General features: G+C 32.8%; 3 protein-coding genes across 3 annotated transcripts; 1 reads left to right on the top strand and 2 right to left on the bottom strand.

Moving 5' to 3' along the window:
- Positions 1 to 2051: 2051 nt before the first annotated feature.
- On the bottom strand, positions 2052 to 3808 carry LOC100260716 (phloretin 4'-O-glucosyltransferase). Its single transcript, XM_010652093.3, has one exon. It carries the CDS (start codon positions 3625 to 3627, stop codon positions 2134 to 2136), a length of 1494 nt encoding a protein of 497 aa, XP_010650395.1. The 5' UTR covers positions 3628 to 3808; the 3' UTR covers positions 2052 to 2133.
- A 4011-nt stretch (positions 3809 to 7819) lies between these two features.
- LOC100267629 (uncharacterized) lies at positions 7820 to 12968 on the top strand. Its single transcript, XM_002267712.5, has 5 exons — positions 7820 to 8567; positions 8720 to 8822; positions 8919 to 9730; positions 12051 to 12149; positions 12519 to 12968. Exons 1-5 carry the CDS (start codon positions 7947 to 7949, stop codon positions 12597 to 12599), a joined length of 1716 nt encoding a protein of 571 aa, XP_002267748.3. The 5' UTR covers positions 7820 to 7946; the 3' UTR covers positions 12600 to 12968.
- Positions 12969 to 14153: 1185 nt separating this feature from the next.
- Positions 14154 to 15865, bottom strand: LOC100255642 (xyloglucan endotransglucosylase protein 1). The gene is made up of 3 exons (XM_002267802.5): positions 15412 to 15865; positions 15047 to 15240; positions 14154 to 14672 (listed from the first exon to the last, which is right to left on the bottom strand). The coding sequence occupies exons 1-3, from the start codon at positions 15682 to 15684 to the stop codon at positions 14300 to 14302; spliced, it is 840 nt and encodes a 279-aa protein (XP_002267838.1). The 5' UTR covers positions 15685 to 15865; the 3' UTR covers positions 14154 to 14299.
- Between the last annotated feature and the right edge of the window lie 7380 nt (positions 15866 to 23245).

The raw sequence follows: 23245 nt of genomic DNA, 5'->3' as shown, positions 1-23245 counted from the left end.
TGTGATACCTATTATGTAACTTAGCATTTTTCTAACTTGATACATATTTCTCATCTATCACCTAGCTAGCTAATAACTTATTCTTTTTGGTAATGAAGATGAACAATTAAAATGCTTGACCCAAGTGAATGCATGTGAATAATGCATACATTTATGGCTAATGGGTGAGTAGAAGTGCACCTCAAACAAAAGCAACTCGTCTTGTAACTAGAGTGCAAGGCTTTGCATCTTTTCACTAGCTTGCCTTTTTCTTTTCTAGCTCACCATATATAGTATGGATTTCTCATCATTTTCCATATATGATAATAGCCCTCTTGCAAGCACTTCATACTTTACCACCATATCAAAAAAGTCAATACGACGATAAAGGACTGTCATATGTAATATGTTCATTCCCCCCCTTATTAGTATGTTTAAGTGCCTAAAGTTGAAAGTTCAATATTTTGCTTTGACAATTTCTTCAATATTTGACATTGTTTCCAAAAATAATGGGCTTTCATGGCTTTTCTTGTACTTGTTTATTGAACTTTCTTGGGAATTTTGTCCTCCATTTTTTTGGGACAATTTAGATGAGTGTTCTACTATTTTGGTTTTCTTCTTACTCTCACCTAGGTCCACTGCTTGAGAATTAATACTAGCATCCCATGAAGTATCTTTCTCCACCAAAGGCGTGATGAGTTCTTAAGTGAGTTTCTGTTTTTAGTAACACGAGACACCAAGAATTACTTTTGTATAAATTTGATTGTCATAAAATTAGTAGGATAATAAAAAAATTCTAATATTTTATTTAATTGTAATAAAATTATTTGTCAATACTAAACTTATCTACAATTAGTTGTAAAAGATTTTAACACTTTGAGACATTAATGTGCAAAGTTATAAAACTCTGCATATTCAAGCCCCTCCAAGTTACATTCCACATTCCACATATGGAGTGTTTGGACAATAGTGAATAGACTAAGAAAAGAAAAATAGATACCTTGGGATTGATTTTCCTAATTTTAAAATACCTTGGGATGAAAGTGCAACTCATAATCGATCTCATATGTAAAATACATAGTCAATCAATGCTCAAACCAATCAAATCGACTAGTTCAATCCAATTTTTAGAACCATGAAAATAAAATACAATAAAACTTTATAATAATTTAATATTTAATTAATTAAGAACTTCAATTAATTTTTTTTAATTAATCTAAACTTGGGGCCACCGTGCTAAACTAATAATTTGATAAATTTATAAAATAAAAAATCTATGTAGTTTCATATAAAATCCACATATTATAGAAATTAATAATTTTCTAATGTGTAATTAAATTCATATGTTTTATCAAGAATCCTTCTTAAAATATATGTGTTATTTCTTCTTAAAACTGATGTTTACTTGAATCTCATCTTCAACTATTCCTAATATGAAAAAAAAAAAAAAAAAAAAAAGGTCTGATGTAACATTCTCGTACTATAACAAAAATTTATTTAATATTATTATCGCTATGGATGCTTCTTAGTGCAAGATAGGTTCCATAATAGAATTATTCCAGAGATTTAATTAATAAGTAATTAAATTAATAAATTATTAATTTATCAATTAAATAATAATATTCACTTAATTAATAGAGGCACCCAAAAATTTGTACAAGGATCATTTTTTTAATCTGTTATTTTGCTTTGAATCCATAACCAACATCTTCCCAAGGCAAAAATACTTCTTGCCAATTGAACCTTCATCAAAAATAGCTATGAATACAATATCAATTTGTAAACATGAAGTGATGGGCATGAGAGGATAAGACACCAAATCAGTGGCCACAATGTAAAGAATTGGATGGGTCTTTACGCAAGGACCATCAAGGCCAGTTTGGGGTTTCCCTGATTCCCATTAGCAATAATTGCAAAATTTTGGCTGGTAACGGACATTTACCAAACAGCACCTTAGCCACGCATTTGACAGATCCTTTGTGATAGGGCCTTCAGGAAGCAATGAATCTCCCATAATTTTAGATATGCCCTCTACCATTAATTAATACTACTACTTGTATTAACATCATAAATAATAAAAATCTTCTTGTAAAATATTTAAATTAATCGGGGAGTCTTAACATAAACTCCAAGAGATACAACCACAATATCTAGCTAGTAACCTTGTATGACCTCATCCATAAAATTCTTAAGATTCTTGTCAGATGATCCACCTTCCATCACAGCCTCCCTTGCCAAACCCTTCCATTTCTTTGCATTCCTTCTCATTTCTTTCGCCTCCTCTCCATCTCCCATGACCAATTCCAAGCACCTCTTAATCTCATCGCTTTCAACTATTCCTTCTTGGTTCACGGTCACCCGTACACCCGTTTTCCACACGTCTTCGGCTAGCTTTGCATTCGTGGATTGGTCGGTCCACTGAGGAAATGCCACAACTGGCACCCCAGAAGCCAAGCTCTCCAAGGTTGAATTCCACCCACAATGAGTCACGAAACAACCCAGTGATGGATTTGAGAGAACCTCAACCTGAGAACACCATGGTACTATCATCCCTTGTTGTTCTAATTCTGCGTAGCAACTTAGTTTATCTTCTTCTTTCTCTTCTTCTCCCTTCTCCTTGGCTCTTATGACCCACAGGAAAGGCCGGCCACTGTCCAGCAATCCACGAGCAATCTCCTCAGACTGTTGCTTCGATAACACCGCTAGGCTTCCAAATGACACGTAAATGACAGAAGATTCAGGCTTTGAGTTCAGCCATTCAATATAATCCTTTGAACGACGGAAAAGATCACCTCCAAATGAAGTATCGGATGGATCTTTTCCACCCAAGAAAGCGGTTGGAAACAAGGGTCCAACTCCAATCGACTTAAACTTACTGACGGCCCTTAGGGCCTCTGGTTCCAATGCATCGAAAGTGTTTATCAGTACCGTTGGGTTGGTATCACGGTGGAGCATCTCTAGGTGCTTCTCAAACGCTGAAAGGACGAAGTTGTATTCATTTGCATTTGAGGGGAGTAGGAAACAGGGAATGTCACGGCTACTGAGCAAGGGCAGTCCTGGTAATTCAATGGAAGGCGAGGAGTCACGGACTTTCTTGCGAATGAGCTCTCCATAGCCACAAAAATAATAATAATAGATATTAAAAACAGAGACAGGTTGACTCCAAAAAAGTGCGGAGGGGATGTGAAGACTATGCGCCACCTCTGCTACCCAAGGAATCAGGATGCCGTAGATTATGCAAGCAACGGGACGACCTTCATTAGCGCTGGCTATGAGGAGGTCGGTAAGAGCTTGGGAGCCAAGACGCTCAAGCTCAGACATGAAGCCTTGGAGGGCATCGCTTTGCTTGAGGCCACTGTCGCAGCCATCCGGGAATGTGACGAATTTTAACCCATCCATGGTTGGGGTTTTGGCCATGCGCTCACTGGCATAGGTGCTAGTGACGAATGTGACATGGGCACCAACACGTATGAGGCGCTTAGCCAGTTGGAGAGAAGGGTTGATGTGGCCTTGTGCCGGATAGGTTATCACAATGAAGTGGGGTTGTGTCATTGTAGGGGAAGAAGATGAAGTGGAGATACTTCGGTTGGGTCTATGCAGAGGATGATCAAATCTGACTTGTGTTTCGAACTGCATCTGCATCTGCATGGGACTCTTTAAATAAGGAAGGCAGAGTATGGAATGACGTTTGTAATGACGAATTTGGGGAAACAGAGCTATGACGTTTGCAATGATGTTTGGAGGAATTGTGAGCTGCTTCTTCCTCTTTGTTTCTCAAAGACTAATTAATTTCAAGAGATGTATAAGTATCCTGTCTCACTTTCTCTTCTGCTGTACACTGACCGGTAGTTTGTCGTCTTCTAGACGCGACCCAAAGTTAAGATGTAGAGACCATTTTCCAATATAGTTATCTTATATGAGCCAACCTCGTTACGGGGTCCCTCTTCACATGAGAGAAGTGCCTATTATGATATCCGACATTGAAAAAGAGAAGAAATCCATGACCCTATATGTTTTATACATTGTTTATAAGTAAAAGAATGCATATCCTATATACCTTTTCCGGACAACTCGAATCTATGACTACTGTAAAATATGAAATAATTTTAGGTGGTAAGAGGTAGAATTTAATGTGCTTAAGATAACTTTCAATTAATCATATTTTAATTATCTGACTTAATTAAGTTTTAGACTTTGGTAAAATCAATTTAACTTTTGTTTTTCTTAAAATATTAGATATTAAGTAATAAATTTATTTAGTCATAGAAAAAACTATAGATAGAAAAAAATTCTCTTATTGGATTAATAATTAAGAAAGGTTTTTTTATTGGAACAATTAAAAAAGGTTTCGGATTAATCTAACCAATTACTCAATTAAAGATCATCTTATTATAGGGAAGAACTAATTACTAAATAGAACCACAATAGTAAACAAAACACAAACAACAAACAAATAAATAAGGGCTCATTTGATCGTGTTTTCTTATTCTTATTTCTAAAAGTTGTTTTTTGTTAAAATTGTTTTTAAATTAAAGAATAGAAACAGTTTGTTAGTATTTTATAAAAAAATATAAGGGTGTTTGACGAGTTGTTTTTAAAAATGGTTTTTCAAAATAAAAAATAAAAAACTTATTTCGATAAGTTGTTTTTAATTTTTAATTTTTATTTTATAAAAATATTGTAAATTCAATTTATATAATATTAATTAAATTTAATTCAAGTCTTTTAAAAAATGAAAATAGTTTTATAATTACAAATAAATTAAAAAATAAATAGTTTTTAGTAAAACACAAATAATAATATTATAAAAAAATCATAAATTAAAATTTTTATTAAAAAATACCACCTATTACAAATATAAGGATATTGACATCTTCATAATTTTTTTAAAAAAATAATTTTAAAATAAAATTATTAATTAATATTCACATATACACATTTACTACTCAATTATGAATATAATATTCTAAAATGTTTTGATTTAATCTATAATTAATTGGATCAATATTTTTAATTCTAAATTATTCTTAAAAATTAAAAGATTCATTTAAGAATTTAAATTATTAATTATGTTTGACTTAATTTATAATATATTTAAATTCAAAAAATATAGTTGACACGTATAGGAAAAATAATAAAATTATAACTCATAATATTTCAATTTTGATTTATTATTTTTTTAGTGATTAGATCTATTTTTTAATCCATTAATAAAATCAAAGTATTATTTGATTTGAAACTTATTTTTTTTAGTATAAAAAATTATAAAAATATAACCATGTGTAGAAAAAGAAATAATAGAGTTATTCTAAGCATATTTTTATTTATAAATTTTTAGTATTAATGGATTTATTATTTGAGTGTAAAATTATTTTTAAAAATTGTTAGACTCATCAATGAATGAAACACATTAATCATGCTTTAATTTGGAGTTCATTTTTCTAGTGAAAAAAAAATTAAATAATAATTCTATGCAAAAGAAAAATAATATAGTTATTTTAGACCAATTTTTTCAATAAATTTATGGTATTAATTGAGTCATTATTTGAGCTTCAAGCCTTTAAAAAAAAAATATTAGACTTGTTATGAATCCAACATATATGTTTTGCTTAATTTGGAGTTCATTTGCCTGGTAAAAGAAATTAGAAAATAATGATTTGATATAAAAGAGAAACAATAAAGTCATTATAACTAATTTTTATTCATAAATTTATGGTATTAATGAGTCTATTATTTGAGTTTCAAATTATTTTTAAAAATTACTAATTCATTTGCCTGGTAAAAGAAATTAGAAAATAATGATTTGATATAAAAGAGAAACAATAAAGTCATTATAACTAATTTTTATTCATAAATTTATGGTATTAATGAGTCTATTATTTGAGTTTCAAATTATTTTTAAAAATTACTAAACTCATCAATGAATCCAACGCATTAAGTTTTGCTTAATTTGGAGTTCATTTGCATAGTGAAAAAAATATTAAAAAAATTAATGATTTTATGTAGAAGATAAATATTAGTCTTTCTAGACTAATTTTTGTCCATAATTGTTGGTATTAATCACATCATTATTATTAAGACATGGAATTTTATTTGTACGTTGGTAATTTTATTCTTTTTAATGTTTAGTTATAGAAGTCCTTTTAAATAATTATTTGCTCTTCATTAAAGATTAAGTGTTGTTGTTCGTCCAATCGAAAAGTCATAAGTACATCTAAAAAGATTTCGCTTATGACAAGTTAGACTCTTATGAGGTATAAAGAGGAATGGTACCTTTTAAATTAACAAAAATTGATTTTTTTTAAAAGTTAAATGAAACAGTGGATGCTCGACCGGTAGCAACACTCAAGTGCTGAGATCACTTAAGCACTTAGCACCACTCAAGCATTCGAGGCGTTCAAGTGGTGGTTAAGTGTACTTGAACACTCATATTTTTTGTTGAAAATAAGAGAATATTTTTTAGAATTTCACGTAAATTAGATTTGGAAACCTATTCATATCAAACCCTTTTAAGTTATTTGCCTATAAACACCTCTCTATAACCCTCTAAGGGTTAGAGATTAGAGAGATTTCAAAAGAAATCTTAATTTCTTTAGAGGGAGTTTCATTGAGGAGAAAGTCTAACAAGCCTTATCATTCTCCATCTTTCATTCAAATGATTCAAGCTTTGAATCTTAGTTGAATACCTTCATTCCTTTAAAGAGGCTGAAATGTATTCACTAAAGTAATAAGAGATTATTGTATTGCAGACGTGAATCAAGTTATAAGTATTGAAGAGTAAGTCTTTAGGGTAAAACAGTAATATAAATCTACATAATTTGATCTCATATAGTAGAATTAGATTGACGGTTTTAGATCTTATGGTTTTTTCTCTCTACAGCGAGTGTGAGGGTTTTCCATATAAAAATCCTTGTGTCTCATTGCTTATTTTTTGTTATCTTCATTGCATTGCCAATAATTGAATGAATTAATCATCCTTAACTTTTTGCAAGGAAAAAGTTAATTATAATATTCAAATAAATTTTTAAATACACTCATTCACCCCTCTAAGTGTTACCCTATTGGACTTCCGAGCTTTTTTAATTATTTAAGTTCTAAGCTATTTCTAAAATTACTAAACTTTTCAATAAATTCAATGCATTAAGTCTTACTTAATTTGAGTTTCATATATCTAGTGAAAAATAAAATAAAATTATTCTATGTAGAAGAAAAACAATTGAGTCTTTCTAAACCAATTTTATTCCATAAATTTCTACTATCAATTGCATCATTGTTTGAGTTTTATTCCATAAAGAAGAAACTAACCAAGTTATTTAAAATAAATTTTAGTCTATAACTTTATAATATTATTGAGTTTTATGACCTTTTGGTAGTAATTAAATCAATATTTAAGTTTAAGATTATTTTTTTTAAATTAATAAATCTTATATATATTTGATTTATAATTCATTGGCTTAATAAAGAAGGTAAAAAAAGAATTAGAAAAACACGTGTAATTTAAAGAAATATCATATTTAAATGTTTTTTTATATTGATATTAGATTATTAAGAGAGAAAAAGATTAATGTCATATTTAATTTTATTTACTTTTTATGATTTTTAAAATTTTCTTAGTGTTTCCATTTTGTTTTTAAAATTTGGTAAAAATAACTTTTACTTATTTTTTAAAATCTATTCTCTATTTCACTTTATTTTTAAAGAGGATAACGACTAAATAGTGTGAATAGTGCAAATTGCCGTAAAATTAAAATTATTTTTCAATGTGCTTTATTTAAAAAAATTATTTTTAAATGACCTTACTTTTTATAAAAAATTCGGGTTTGCAGCCCTCTTATCCGACTTCCCCGCCAATTCCTGTCCCTTTCCCGCCATCGCCCCTTTCACTCTTTCCCGCCAAAACATATCTCTCTGTACAAAAATCTCCAAAAAAGCCTCTCCATTCCAAAAACCCTAAACCAGAAGCAGCCATGGCAGCCAACTCAAGCTCTAAGAAACGAAAACAGCCTTCCTCTACAGGCATCTTCACTCGCAGTAAATCTCAAGTCCACATCGGCGGCAATCGATCTGGCCGTAAAAGGCTCCTCACTACACCAACAACGACATTTCAATGGTCAGAATTGCCTCAAGGAAAGCCCAGAGGGAGATATGGGCCTCGAAGCCGTCTCGATGAAGGCCAGATTTCCCACATTGCTATCAAGGATCTCCGGGCGCATCGCGTGTTCTCTTGTTGTAATCTGGCCACTGATAAGCCTCAAATCCTGAAGGATGGATGTGGTTATCCTGATGGAACGGCCTCGCTCGAGGGGAAAATTGGAGTAGAATCTCTCAGTCCAGATCGGAATTTGGATGACTCGACAGAGAGCAGCAGAGATGATCCGAAGGCGGCTGCCATGAAGGAGAATGCCGGGTTTTGTGACGAGAAAAATGTTCAGATGACGCCGCCGGATGCTGATATTTTCAGCAAGCCAGAGGTGGATGAAGGTGAGGGTAATGGAGCTCAATGTGTGTCCCAGAGTACTGAAAATATTTTGCTGAAGCAGCCGTGTGGGAACATTCGCAAAAATGACTCCATGTCGAGAAGTAGATCGGTAAAGAAGATAACTCATTTTGACTTATGTTTTTATTTTTCTAAAATCTGAAAATGTGACAGGATTGGCACAATAATGTGATTTTTTTTTTAGATGTTGGCATGGGATTAGTGCAATTTAATTACTTTGGCGATTTGAATTCTGGGTTGTAGGTTCTCAATCCATATTCTCGGCTCAAGTTATTCAAAACTCCAGGCTCATTCAGCTATAGAAGATTGCTTCCTTATCTGATGGATATTGCAAAAGAAAATTCCTGTAAATTTTTCTATCTTGTTTTACCATCTTCTTTTCTCAATAGAAGGGAATATATTGAAAGGCTAAGTTCTAATGTATTATAACCAATTCTTATAGGTGCTTCCAAAAATGTTCAATGCCCAAAACCCGAGATGGGCTTAGAAGAAAAGCCACACCCATCTTTGCTGGCTTCTCACAATGAAGAAATGTGTGAAAACAAATTGAATGTGAACGGTTTTCAGATAGAAGGTAATAATGTTGATTCTGGTGCCCTGCACACAGCCACATTGACTCCCTCTGAAGGATCTATTAATGATAAAAAGCTGGATTTGATATCTGATGAACACCTTGGTGAACCCCAGATTGCATTTGATTCACAGAAGGAACGGGAGTCGCAAATTGAACGGGTTAAATCAGATGAATCTAGTAAGTTGGAGCCTCTCAATGATAATTTGACTGTGATTCAGGGAACGGATCAACCAGATACACTACCATGTATTGTCACTTGTGAAGCTTTGTCAAGAGAAGAAACAGTTGTAGAAGTTTGTCATCAACCATCTGTAGATACAGAAGAGAACTGTGTGACTCCAGAAATGGAGTTAATTACAAATGTGAAGTCATCAGATACAATTAATTTTGAGCAAAACTCGTTACAAGTTGAAGCATTTGCTCCTTCAGGATTTCCTGATGCTAGACTCCAGAAGGGGATTCTTAAAAGAAATCCACGAGGCTGCAGGGGACTTTGCAGTTGTCTAAACTGTGCTTCGTTTCGCCTCCATGCTGAAAGAGCATTTGAGTTCTCTAGAAATCAAATGCAAGATGCTGAGGAAGTAGCAGGGGAATTGATGAAGGAACTATCTTACTTAAGGAAGATGTTGGAGGAATCTGCTGTTGGAGCCAGTAATGATGCTTTTGTCCATGTCAATCAGGTAAATATTGCATGAACTGAAGATCCAATTTCCCAACTCTTCTTGCTTTTTTTATTCTTTGTTTAGTAGAAACACCAAATGGAAATACTATTCCATTTCAAGAAGTTTGAAAACCTTTTTATGCTGCCAACATAAGTCCTCTAAGAGCGGGAACCTCCATGATAATAACAGAAGCATCACCTGGCTTCACTGAATAAATTCTCCAAGGGTAGCTATTAGTTCCATTTATTTAGAAAACAACTTAGGTAGTCTGATTTTCAGGATAGATATTTTCAATCCGGTCAATAAAGTCACCATGCAAATATCAAATTAGTAGAGATTAGCTTTACTTTTCTAATTCAATTAAGAAGATTGGCCTTTTGATAATTCTTATTGCTGCCTTTAGCCCAAACTACCTATGTTGAATCCTCATCCTTGGTTTGAGTCCAACATGCTCTATTTTCGTTGAGGCTCCAAATTCCAAGACAATTAAAGTAATCAATGTATTTTGTAGACTTCATCTACCCAGTTAATGGTAGACCTGATTATGGACCCAAAATTGACACAAGTTCACCATTTCTTTTAGTTCATTATGATCTGGATAACTTACCAATACGTTTTTGTCTTGTAATGTTCATCCAACTGCCATGACTATCACTAAGAACTTCCCAAGCCAATTTAGCCAAAAAGAGGGGAAAAAGAAGAATAGCTGTGTTTAAATCATTGGTCTTCCTAGTGCCCAATCCAGCATCTCTTTATGTTTTAAAGACCTCATTCAAAGCCACTAAAGGCCTGGAAACCTTCAGGGTCCATGTTCTTACCTTGAAAAAAGCTCCTATTAGTTGGAACAATATTTGGGGTCTATTGTTTCCAGTTCAACTTCACCAAGATGCTTTGCACCATTTTCAAAATAGGAACTAACTTAGTTTCAATATGCACCAGCCTCTTCAGTATGCAATTTAATTCTCTATTAATTTGAACTTCCGTCCTTTTAGTTTCTTTGAATAAATTTATTCTATTTGAATATTAACATAAGCTGGCTACTGAAGATGCTAGTGACATTGGTGTTTTAAGAGTAGATCTAATTTTTCAAAATAAGTGTTGGATTTTGTTGAAGGGCAAAGTTGTTGGTTAAGACACTTCTGAAATCAATGAAAATAAATGAAATTATATTTAACATGTACAAATTGTCCATTGTTCTGTTCAAATCATCTTCATATTTGTATGCATATGTGGAAACATTTTTTCTGTGGCTTGGCTGAGCACATAGTTGTTGTAGTTAACTCTTAAGAAAGGGTGGCATGTATCAGTCTGCAAGATTAACAAATTAATTTTTAACAAAGAAATTTCTGACTCTTGTTGAATCACGAGTCTGGTACATCACTATGCATCTATCTCATGGAATTTTATCATTTTAGAATTTTGGTTATTTTATTTGTAACCAACTATAGTAGAGAGTTTGCACATGCAATGGATCTTAAAATTAAAAAATGACATGAAATGAATTGAGCCAGTTAGTCAAAAGCCCCAGCGGAGTAACTTTCTTGCTCAAGAACCACTTAATCCTGTAGACTTTTGCTAATGATTAGTGATACTTTTGTTTTATGATTGGCTGGTTTTTACTGGAGATGGATGGCCAACATATACCTAGCTTGGAATATAAGCAATCTTGGTTTACAAATATGCTTATTATTTGGTTTTCCTAGCTTGTGTCATATGGCTAGGTATTCTATAATATGTTTTGCTCCCTTGAATCTGTCATACAAATTTGAACCAAACACATTGTATCTTTGGATAGAGTAGCTCATACTTATGTTCATGGTTTTTGCTTCTTAATTGATAAATGTTGATGCATCTACTGAGCTTTCTGATACAAGTCAAATACCTGTATTTCCTAAAAAGATTGGGAATCTCACATTGTAATTCTTTAACTTCCATCTTCTACCATCATAATCCCAATGTAATGAACAATATAACTTTTCCATGTTAGCTTTTTGCTTGCTAAACTTTCACCATTATTTTGTGTGGCCATCAGTGCTAGGTATACCATACGTGTTTCATTCTAGCATCCATGCTTGTCCAAGTATTCATTCATTTCTTTTGGAGTCACAAAAAAAAAATCGCTTTTCAATACTTTAGGACTAGGTATGCTGTACCATTAGTCATTCATGAGTTATTCATCAACCTATGTTTTTCTTATTGGCTTGAATATGCAAATTCTGGAACAATCTTTTGTCCTCAAAAAGCTTGAGGAGTTTTCTCTGGTTTCTATGAAACTTTGCCTATTGCTATATCTAATTTTTCTCTTGTTCTTTTTCTCTTTTTTCCTGTTTAACTACAGGTAAAAGATGCTTGTGAGAAAGCTTCCAATGCAGCAGAACTAGCAAAAGAACGACTAAAACAAATGAATTATGACCTCAACATTCACTGCAGAATTACAGTGAGTGCCAACTTATTCTTTTTGCCTTTTTTAATTGATTCCACTGTTTAAACACCATTTTCCAACTATATCAAAAAGAAGTTCTTACTATTTGGGACTGGAAATCCTTGTCCTCCTATTTTCACCTCCCTAGCATGCCCTTCTTTTGCTATGGCACGAATGATCATTTAAGTGTAAAAACACAGTAATCATAAAGAGGCAGGCTACAAGCTATTACTTCAACAAATGTTGGACTAATTATTTGTTACAATTTTCTTCTGTAACAACCTGCTAGTTTTACTGTGTGTGGGCAGCATAATTGACTTATGCTCACAGCCCATATGCTTACCTAAAGTACTCCTTAAGCTTAGTTACTCTTTTTCCTAACAGTGTTTGCAGCGGCCAAGGGTATCGTTCTCCAATTATGTTAATGAAAAAGTCGTTACAAAGACAAGCTTGTCAAGCAAATAATTTTGAAGGAGAAAGAAGATAGAGGACAAAGAGTTTTGATATATTCTTCAGATGGTGATATTAATTTAAGGCATGTGTTGTGCAAGGCATGCTTGGTTGTTGTAGCAGGTCTTTCTTGTTCCAGGATAATTTGCCTTGCAGAGGCTACAGTATTGGGGATTTGCTCGCGTGTTTTTGCCAAGTGTAACAGTAAGTGACATTTAATGTTGCTGAGAAGTTGATAGATATAATTTACCTGTGGAAGAGGGCAAACAATAGTTGTATAAAAGAAAAATCATGAATCCAGAAAGCTATGCTTGCCACCACACACAACACTGTCTGCATTTAATATGTAGCCATTTGTTATGGATTTCAGCTTCTTTAGCTTCATGTCTTGAAGCTCTGTAAGATGCTACTTTAGCTTCAACTAGTGTGAATACGAGCATCTTTTATGGCTTTGATTTGAAGAATCATCTTAATTGCTTTAAGTTTGGAATATGTATACCTAAAATGATTTCACATCAATAAATTCTTCTCTGTGCATTGTTATGGATTCCACCTATTTTTCAGCTAATTTTTTGAGAGATCTGTTTAGATGTAGGTTCCCTTAATGTGAATTTTGTTGTTTTCGTGGTGCTGATTAGAAGAATAATTATAACTGCTATTAGTTTGGAATAATTCCAGTTTAGCTTTAGCAAATGTGATACGGATGTATTCATGGCACTGATCAGAAGAGCTCTTATAAAAGGGTTTGTGTTCGGAATATGTACTCTTGAAATCATGTCTCATATAACTTTAGGATTGTGGTTTTGTTTAGTCATCTTTGAATTGCAAAATTATGTTCCACAGGATTCAGCCTTTTTAAAGATTGTAAAATCTTTTATCAGCAACTGGAAATGACAGTTGCCAAATAGTGAGGATAGATGAGCATAGAGAAATTTTTAGATTCATCAGTAAGATTTAAATGTGCAATGTCTAAGCATAACAATCTTAAGAGTGGTGTCTTATTATACTTCTTCTCGTTTGTGTTCAGAAGGCCATTATCTAGCAATTAGTCTACTGAAGCAGGGTCTGAGTTTAATCATTCTTTGGATCCACAGTGAGTAGGGGAAATGAGTTTAGTAGATGAGGAAATTTTCAGCATGGATATGAAACTTGGTTTAGTTTTACAACTGACATGTAGTTAGGAAATATGTTGATATCTGTAGGATTTTCTATAGACAGAGTGACAAATAATTGGAAGACCATTCCAAAGGAGGAAGACTTGTTGTCTTAATATTGGATACAACTTTGAGGAATTTTCAGGCTCTTCAATTATTCTGGAATTTCTTGTCCTTTTAGATCTCTCTTTCACTCAACATGGAGTATGAACATCCTTCATATTGAATTATTGAGGTGCAAACAGGAAATAGCAATTTCAATTTCAACCTCACCCCCCCTCTCACCACTCGAATGAGATGCCCTCAAACAATAACTGCCTGGTGATACAAATTCTAACCATCAATTGCCAACTGTTTGAAGAGTGGCTGAAGTATACTTTTGTTACATTAAACCCATGATTCAAACAACAAACAATTGTCAACAATATGTTTTATTTAACCTCTTAAGCACCCAAACAAGTGGAATATGCACAACAGAAGTACTAAATGATCTCTACCATGAAATATAATACAAGCTCAACTCTTTCTTTTAGTAGAGATCCTTATCCTGTTTTCCAGAGACTAAACTTTTGAGTTTTTACACTCAGGAGGAAGGCCTTGAGGGAAGCGTTTGTAGTCGGTGCAATAGTTGTAAATCATGAAATTTTTCTGAACCCATCTCAGTCGTCTTCGGCTGTTGGCATCAAGCTCTTGGAACTGCCATGCACTATTAGAGAATGAGTTTGAGGAGGTGGAGGTGTAGGCTCTGAAGTTCCTGTAGTATGCTGTAAAGGGGGCTTTGGACCAATCAGTTTTCACCAACCCTCCTCTTGTGGCCCAGTCATCCGCATTCCATAGGCTCGAGTAAATTCTCATTGGTTGGTTCTTGGGGAAGGGAACACCCATTGATTCTGCATTTCTGAATAGTCTTATGGGAGTATTATCCACCAAGAAACTGAAAAGAGAAGCAGCTACTGTGTCAGTAATTGTTAAAGCATAGTAAACATGGAAGTTGGCTTATTGGTTTTAGGGGAAATGCTTTATGGAGATGGGAAGTGGTCTCCCCTGAAACAAAAAACATATAGGAAACCCAAATGGAGTGAAATTATGACGGAAACATGAAGAAATGTGCAGGTAGGAGCCTGGGGATTGCTAGTCTAAATTTTTATTTCCCCTGATTTTTCTTGGCATTTCTCAATCCTTTCCTTTGTGTTTTCTGCTCATTATTCATTGGATTTCTTAGTTACCCTGCCTTTTTGCTTAGTTTCCACTTGTTTTTCATTCTAAAGCTTATATATTGAGGATGGTTAGTTGAGTGTGCTCTCTTACATGATCTGCTGGGGGTTCCAGATGACAGAATAGGTGTGGAAATTTCTAGTGGGGTCGAACCAGAGATAGAACTGTTGCTCCCTGTTCCCTTTCCCTTGAGTGAACATATTAGTATGCAGGATATATGGATCCCCACTAAGGTTTCCTAAGAACTCGAAGTCGATCTCATCGTGTGTCGGTCCCTGAGACGACAACTGCAACACAAACAACAGCAGCTGATTGTTAGTCCTACATGAAGGTTGGCAAAAAAACTTCATACCCAATGCATACTCATAAAGATGATATATATGCAACACCCTCACCACCCTTAAAGTAAATTTTAGGCAGGAAAAAACAGTTTAAGCTTTAGGAGTTATCAAACATACATAGTAGGCAGTGACAGTGCCAGCAGAGTTGCCAGCAACAAGCTTGAGTTGCATATCAATCCTCCCAAATAGATACTCTCGCTTGGACTGGAAGCCAGAGCCAGAGACCTTGTCGAGGGACAGAGAGAGAAGCTGCCCTCCATTGAACATCTTAGCGCGATGATCGCCCCATGTTATGTCAAAGTCTTGATAGAAGTTACTAGCAGAGGCAGTAGCCACCATCATTGCCAAAACCAACACCAAAACTGAATACTCATATGAAGAAAACCCCATGTTTCACACACAAAAAGAAAGATGGAGAGTGTGTGTGTGCAATGTAGTATTGGTGAATGAGTGGATGGTGAGCTTCAAGGGGAGAAAGAGAGGCTATATATATACATAGGACTTAGGAAAGGAGGATAGACACAAGGGATAAAGGAGAGGAGGGCATATGATGATGAAGCTGGTGCCAGCTTAGCACAATCAAAGCTGGAGCTTTCCCTTTTGTTTGTGTATTGTGTATTGGGAAGTTCGGGGTTTTTTTTGGAGGAAAGCTATAACAATGACTTGAGGTAGGGCAGTCTTTGGATATGATTGGAGGAAGGTGGTGGTGGTGGTGGTGGTGGATGACAACCATTGAGATATGGGCAATTAAAAATCTGAAGAGTGTCATTGGTTTTGGGGCCACCAGTAAATAGATGCTTCTGCCATTCAGAGGGTGCCATCTGGGAAAATGAATCTAGTCACTGGCATCTGAAGAAGAATAATACAGTTGGTGGGTGCTCCCATGAAAATCTCTGTATTTTTGGTTGAGGATGAGAAGGCAATGGGCCAGAGGCAGGTGAGGGAAATGAAAAGAGTTAAAAGGAGAAGTTGTGTGTGAAGGTGTGTGATTAATTTACAATCAAAGGAAGTGAGTAGTGAGTAGGTAAATTTTAAATAAAATAAAATATAATTAAATTTTAAATTACTTAATCGGTATATTAAAATAATTTAGTAAAAAAATGGATTTTATACTAGACTTGGACCTTTTACTTGAACCTACCTATAGAGGTGTCCAATCCAATGGGCTGGGTCACCCATTTTGGCTCGTGATCCTAAATGTCAAAAGGTCGAGTTGGGTCAACACAACCCAATTATTGTAGTAAGTTGGGGTCGACTGTGATATGCACAATAAAATTAAAAATTGTACCAAATAACTCAATTGTGAGCATAATTAATCAAATGTATATCACATGACCAACCTGCCAAACTTTAAAAAAATTAAAAGAAAATAAAATAAAAAATAAAAAATCAAAACTTTTTTTTTTTTTTATAACTAAAGGCTGACAAGAACGAAATTGAAAAATGACCGGAAATACAAAAAAAAAAATGGAGAAAAAAGAAGGATCATTCTTCAGAGAATTGAATATGCATGGAAGATTTGATTACGTGGCATGCCATTGAAGATAGAGACCATAATGATTTTTGATATCTAATTTCGCATTGGAGCATATACTAATAATTACGTGTCACATAAGGATCAATGGAGGAAGAAAGTTTTATATCTAATGAGCATCACCCAGAATACGAGTTTACTACCATGTCAAATTCAACATCTATACAATACCCTACTGTCCTCAACTCACCTTAGATGAAGCATTCATTTCGAAAGAGCGGTTGGAATTTGAATTTATATTTTATCAAAAAATAGAGCGAAGATAATTTTTCGTCCAATTTGAAATACTTATTTTACCTTTCCTATGAATAAAGCAAAGGGGTTTTTTTTTTTTTTTTTTAAATATTTAGATTTCTATTAGTCAATATATATATATATATATTTGTATCATCACAACAAATCTGAAGACTAAAGTGATATAACGTAGAGTTACAATGACTCAAAACAAAAGCAAAGCTCTAAAAATTTAATTAAATTGTTTAATTTATTAATATTATAATTTCCTATACGGTTGAATACATAAGATTCTTTGAATGTCTTTGTCGGAGTTAAAACTTCATTTTTGTCACTATATAATCATTAAAAAAAAAAAAACCTCTCTCTTTCACTCACTTTAAGCAAAGTCGAAAAAACATATTTCTGCAAGAAAGTTTTCTCTTTTGATTTCTATATAATTTTTTTCTTCATAAAAAAGAAGGTTAAAATATTTATGCTGTGAAAACAAGGTGTTTTCAAATTTTTGTAGTTTCAATTACGACTTAAAGTAGAGAATTCATTGGTAAAACAATCAATTCAGATTTTAAGCATTTCAGAAGGTAATCCAAAGTTTTAGTTCTATTAATTTTAATTTGAGTGAAGTTAGAAGCACGTCAAGTAAGGGCAATATTGGTGTTAGGTACTAAGGATGAACACATTCTCAATCAAATTTAAAGAGGGGAACTATCTAAACAAAAAACTTATTATTATAGCTGTCTATTTCTCTTCGGGATCAATTGAGTAAAAAAGCATTGTAATATCATCTCATTTCTCTATACACATGGTACCATCTCATCAATTTTCATAAGAGAAAGCACAAAGAATTTGTAGTAATTGTGTGGTTGGAGAAGGGTGCATGCATGTAGATAGCATTGCATGGGGATATATAAATATTCCATCAATTGATTTTCATGCACTTTGTCTCTTGCGGAATTTAGCACCCTCTAATCTTTGACTTAAAGAGGGGCAAGAGGAAAAAGGGAGAGGAAAGCAACCTCAATGTTTCTTTCTTTTTGGAGGTATATGTCTATGTTGTTTAATATTGTACGTTAGGAATGCAATATTCTCAGGCTATTCGGATTAGGGAATTGGAATTAGCTTGTATACCAAGCTAGGTTTAGGTTTCTTTTATGTTATGTGATAAACTTGTGGACCAAGTTAAATAATGTCAATTTGATAAATATGTTTGTAACTAAGGTAATGTTTGTTTTTTGGCTGAATATAAAAAGTCAAATATTTTGATTTTTTCTATTATCCTATTGATATTAACCAATATGATTAAAATAAACTTGTTATCAATAGGTTTAATTTAGTTATATTGGTTGATATCAACAAATTACCTTTCAATGAATAGAAAAAGTTAAAATTTTGATTTTTTCCATTCAACCAAAAAACAAACACCACCTAAGTAATTTGATTATGGGAAAATTGATAAATCCTACACCTATAACTTTACCCATGAAGATTTGAATATGGAAGTAAAGTTGGTGAAAAATGTGAGAATTTTTAGAAATTTCTCTTTAAGATACAATTAATCTAAAAATAATTTCAAGTTAATTAGTAATAAATTTGTGGGTTAACTTAATTGATATTAATTAAGGATCCATGGTATTTTCAAAGACTAGTAAATTTTTATGTAATTAAAATTTATGGATTTTTTTTTTATGTTTAATAAAAGCAATTTTAAAATATAATCTTAAATATTAATTATAGTAGTAATTATTTGTTTTTATGTTAAACATCATCCAAATAAGATTTAAATTGTGAAATATGAGAGTAATAAAAAACTTTTCCAGACAGGGTTTTAAGGTAATTTGAATACTAATATTTATAATCTAATTTTAAGAGTTACTAATCATGTTAGTTTGTACATGGGTTTAAGATTGACTTGAAAGTTATGAATTTATCAGGAATTTTAGCTAAATCAAATTATAATTTCTTATTAAAACCATGGAACTATATTAATTGAAATAATTAAAAAAAAAACTTTGTTATATTTACAATTGCAACTTGGACGGGTTGATTGGGTTGATGATTAGCTAACCCAAGCCTAATCTGAATTAAGAAACAATCAACTTGAGTTTAACCTAACCCAATCTCTAATCCAACATACTCAATCTAAGTCTAACTTAACCTCATTTGTCTAAGTTTAGGTTTAGTTCGAGTTGTTTAAGTTAGACTCAAGTCGATTGAGTTGAGTTCAGGTTGGTTGGGTTGTACAATTCAAAATCCATTTATATGAAACTTAAATAGTGAATAAGACAAAATTTCAAGATCAACATGTTGTAGTATGTGGCTCATATTGAGGGAAAGACATATATGGAGAAAAATGGGCAAATGCTGGAGTGGAGCGGAGTGGAACAAGGGGAGCGTAACGTAAATTTATATATTTTCGGTGGAGAATCCTAATGCAAACAACATGCTTAAACGACTATGTCTTAATGAAAATCAAGGGAGAAAATAATACCTTTGATGTTCGTCAAGTAACTTGACATCCTCAGTGATGGATTTGATCGGGAGATGATCAATTTTCTTGTTGCAGAAGATTTGATGAAAGGAGTCTGCAACGATCAAGTAACCCATACCCTTGGGAAAGCCTCAAAATCACAGTTGATAATTCTACCTTTCTAGTACTTAATCTGATTTTTAATATGCTCAACACAAAGATTAGTATAATCAAGAAGGCAGGATAGCAAAGTTGGCCTTCTATTATGATAATAGAGAGAGATATTATGTTGTACAGGTAATAGGCTTCCATCAGAAATCCATTATGGAGCTTTGCTAATGATGATTGCATCAACAAACTTCTTATTCATCTTAAATCCTTGTAGCAAACTTAAAACCAACTTTCTTCCAAAATTTGTTGTATGATTAGGATTTAAATAGACAATTTGATGAACCAATCCATAATCCAAGAGTAACTCTGGAGTTATGATCAATTTATCATGTTTGTATGGAAGATAGATTGGCTTGTAATACTATAAGTTTAAGCAAACACGACTAATCTTAAAATTCCTGTTACATTTGCAGAACAGTTGTTTAATACCTTGTTGGTAAAGGAAGGGGGTCTTCAATAATTCTATAGAACTTAGAATTGTCAAATTCCATGTCTTTGACAAAATTTAAACATGGGATATGCAGGCTAGGGATGGTTGAGAGATAAAGACGAAGGTATTGAAGATAAGAAGAAATAAAAATTTGTTTGTCTTCCGCCATGTGTTTAGCTTTTTCTTGGATCAATAGGCAGACATCTTGCTTAAGAGAATACAACATCTTTTTCTTATGAAAATACATTTTTATCTTAAAATTCTTCCACTCATTCTCACTCAATTTTACTTCATCCACCAGTGAGGTGGATTGCTTATTCTCACCATTTTCCATTGGGGAAAAATGGGCTTGATTCACTTGCTAGACTTTGAGAAAGTAAACCATTTCTAGTTTTCTTTCCAAAGTTTTACATTTTTCCTACAAATCACAAAGACTTTTGAGATAAACAGATAAAGGGCTAGTATCATTAATAGATGGATTTGTGGGGAAGGAATCCTCCACAAAAGGTAGAAAACTTGAACTTGCTCCTTTATCCCTACTAAGGGATGAGATAATCTTAAGGGTTTTTTAATATAGTAAATCTTTTGAAATGCTACAAGAACCTGCAACCTCAAAATGCTCATAGTATAACAACATGAATTTTTCTAGAAGGACTTAATGGGTTTCTTAGAATCTTGGGATTTCTTAATAGGCTTAAGAGGTTGTTTTTCTTTTTTTGGGGTCATGATTTCGTGAATCCTGCAAAAATTCATGAGTTAAGAAATCAGGGATTGAGTTATTTTCTCTTTTAATATATTCGATTTGAAAATCAAAATTACTTAACATCGTTTGCCATCTTGCAAAAATATGCTTAGAAGCTATATTTTTAACATCTTTTTGTAAAACTAATTTTGTGGATTTTCCATCAACTCTTAATAAAAATTCTTAGTTTAAAAGATCATCTTGAAATTTTGAAATACATAAAACAATGTTTAAAAACTTTTTATTTATTTTTTATTTATTTTTATTTTTATGGTGATGTAATTGAGTTGGGCATTATTCCAGGTTCATGAAGTAAACTTAACTAATCTCTTTTGGTTACCATATTTCTGCTTAAGGATTCCACCATAACCTATATCTGAAGCATCAATTTCAACAATCTTAAAGGTTTCAGGATCGGCTAAGGCTAGACATGATAGAGTCTTGATTCTAGACTTAACAATTTTGACAATCTTAGTGTGTTCCTCATTCCATGGAACTAGATTCTTCTTAAGTCTTTGTCTTAATGGGGCACATAACTGGCCTTATGCCCTTAAGGAATTCTAACACATAATTAAGGCTTTTTAAGAAACCCTGTAATTGTTTCTTATTCTTAATCTCATTAGGAAACTTATCAGCAATTTGGATTGATCTTTGAATAGGAGTAATGGTTCCTTAGTAAATATGATGGCCTAGGAATCTTATCTTAGTCTGAAACAGATTAATCTTAGTGGCTGACAAGCTTAAACCATTTTCTTTAATGGTCTGGACAAACTTATTGAGATGTTTCCAATGTTATTCTATGAATGTAAAGTAAACCAAAACATCGTCAATGTAGACAATGATGAAATCAGAAAACTAATTAAAGATTTCATTCATTATGCTCTGGAATTTCGAATGGGCATTCTTAAGACCAAAGGGCATTACGTTCCATTCATGATATCCAAATGGTACCACAAAGGATGTCTTATACCTATCTTTTTCTATAATCTAGATTTGCCAAAATCCCAATTTCATATCAAACTTAGAAAAAACCTTAGACTTAACTAACCTTTGAAGGAGGTCTTTCTTATTTGGAATATGATACCTAATCCATCTTAATGCATCATTAAGATGCTTGTAATTGATTACTAGCCTAGGTGTTCTTATTTCTAATTCAATTTGTTTCTGAACATAGAAGACTAAACAACTCCAAGGGGACTTAGGTAGTGTTTGTTTTTTGGCTGAATAGAAAAAGCCAAAATATTTGGTTTTTTCTATTAAGCCAAAAGTAACTTGTTGACATCATCCAATATAACTAAACCGAACCTATCGATAACAAGTTCACTTTAGTTATGTTGGATGATATCAACAAATTACTTTTAGCTTAATAGAAAAAATCAAATATTTTGGTTTTTTCTATTTAACAAAAAAACAAACACCGGGACTTTTTTTTGTCAACTTCTTATCAAGATCTTGGATTTCCTTTTCACGATAGCTTACTAAATCCTTATTCATCTGGATAGGTCAGGCTTTAGTGGGAATATTTTTCTCACTAAAATCTAGGTCATAAGGTAACTTCACCTCATTATGCTTCCTATGCCAAAACGCATTAGGAATGTTAGAGCAAACTTCTCCAACAATCTTATTCTTAAATCTTTCTACTGCATCTTGAGTTTCTTAACTTTTAATTGTTCTTCAATTCTTACAAGATTAATTTCTTGTCTTAAAATATTAACTTGATTTTCTTTAACCTTAATCACTTGATCTCTTAAAGTATTTATATTCCATTCATTAGGTGGATTAGTGAACTCAAAGAGAATTTCCTTATCTAAGAGTGTTGCTCTTATACTTTGGTTATCTACTCTAATAGGGTAGATAGAGTTTAAAAAGGGTACTCCTAAGAGAACCTTTTCCTTCAAGTCTCTAACTAGAATGAAGGTTTGCTTAATACAAATGTCTTGGTTACTTTTGTAACCAATGTAAGTCTTTTACCATTGGTTCCTGAAAGTGCTTGCTTAGTTTTCTCATAAAACTGGGTTGGTACTAAACCTTCTTGTTGGCAATTCGAAGCTGCTCCTGAATCAATCAAAGCAACTGTATCAAGGACAAACTTATCATTCATTACTATAGTTAGGAAAACTTCTCACTTTTGGAAAATAACCCTGCTAACACTATTCAAGTATAAATTTGCCACTTTTTCATTCACTTGTGAAGATTCTAGAACCTCTTCAAGGTTTCCTTGGTTAACAAAAATCTTGTTGATATGGTCTTGGAGGTTTGTAAAACCTAAGCTTGTGAATTATCTTAAATCCTGAATTTCCTTCATTTACTGGCTTATTTCTTCCTGAAGATCCTTAATGGTTATGTTTTTGGGGGAATTTTGATTAAATCTTG

This window comes from Vitis vinifera, chromosome 5 (genome assembly GCF_030704535.1).
Source record: "Vitis vinifera cultivar Pinot Noir 40024 chromosome 5, ASM3070453v1".
Taxonomy (NCBI): Eukaryota; Viridiplantae; Streptophyta; class Magnoliopsida; order Vitales; family Vitaceae; genus Vitis; species Vitis vinifera.
This window is presented reverse-complemented; position numbering and strand designations above follow the sequence as displayed.

Coding starts and splice junctions, on each gene's coding strand:
- LOC100260716 (XM_010652093.3), bottom strand. CDS start 3,627: ATGCAGATGCAGATGCAGTTCGAAACACAAGTCAGATTTGATCATCCT.
- LOC100255642 (XM_002267802.5), bottom strand. CDS start 15,684: ATGGGGTTTTCTTCATATGAGTATTCAGTTTTGGTGTTGGTTTTGGCA. Junction 15,241..15,411: donor GCACTGTCACTGCCTACTAT/GTATGTTTGATA, acceptor TTTGTGTTGCAG/TTGTCGTCTCAGGGACCGAC. Junction 14,673..15,046: donor TGGAACCCCCAGCAGATCAT/GTAAGAGAGCAC, acceptor TTCTCTTTTCAG/TTTCTTGGTGGATAATACTC.
- LOC100267629 (XM_002267712.5), top strand. CDS start 7,947: ATGGCAGCCAACTCAAGCTCTAAGAAACGAAAACAGCCTTCCTCTACA. Junction 8,568..8,719: donor CCATGTCGAGAAGTAGATCG/GTAAAGAAGATA, acceptor TCTGGGTTGTAG/GTTCTCAATCCATATTCTCG. Junction 12,150..12,518: donor ACATTCACTGCAGAATTACA/GTGAGTGCCAAC, acceptor TTTTCCTAACAG/TGTTTGCAGCGGCCAAGGGT.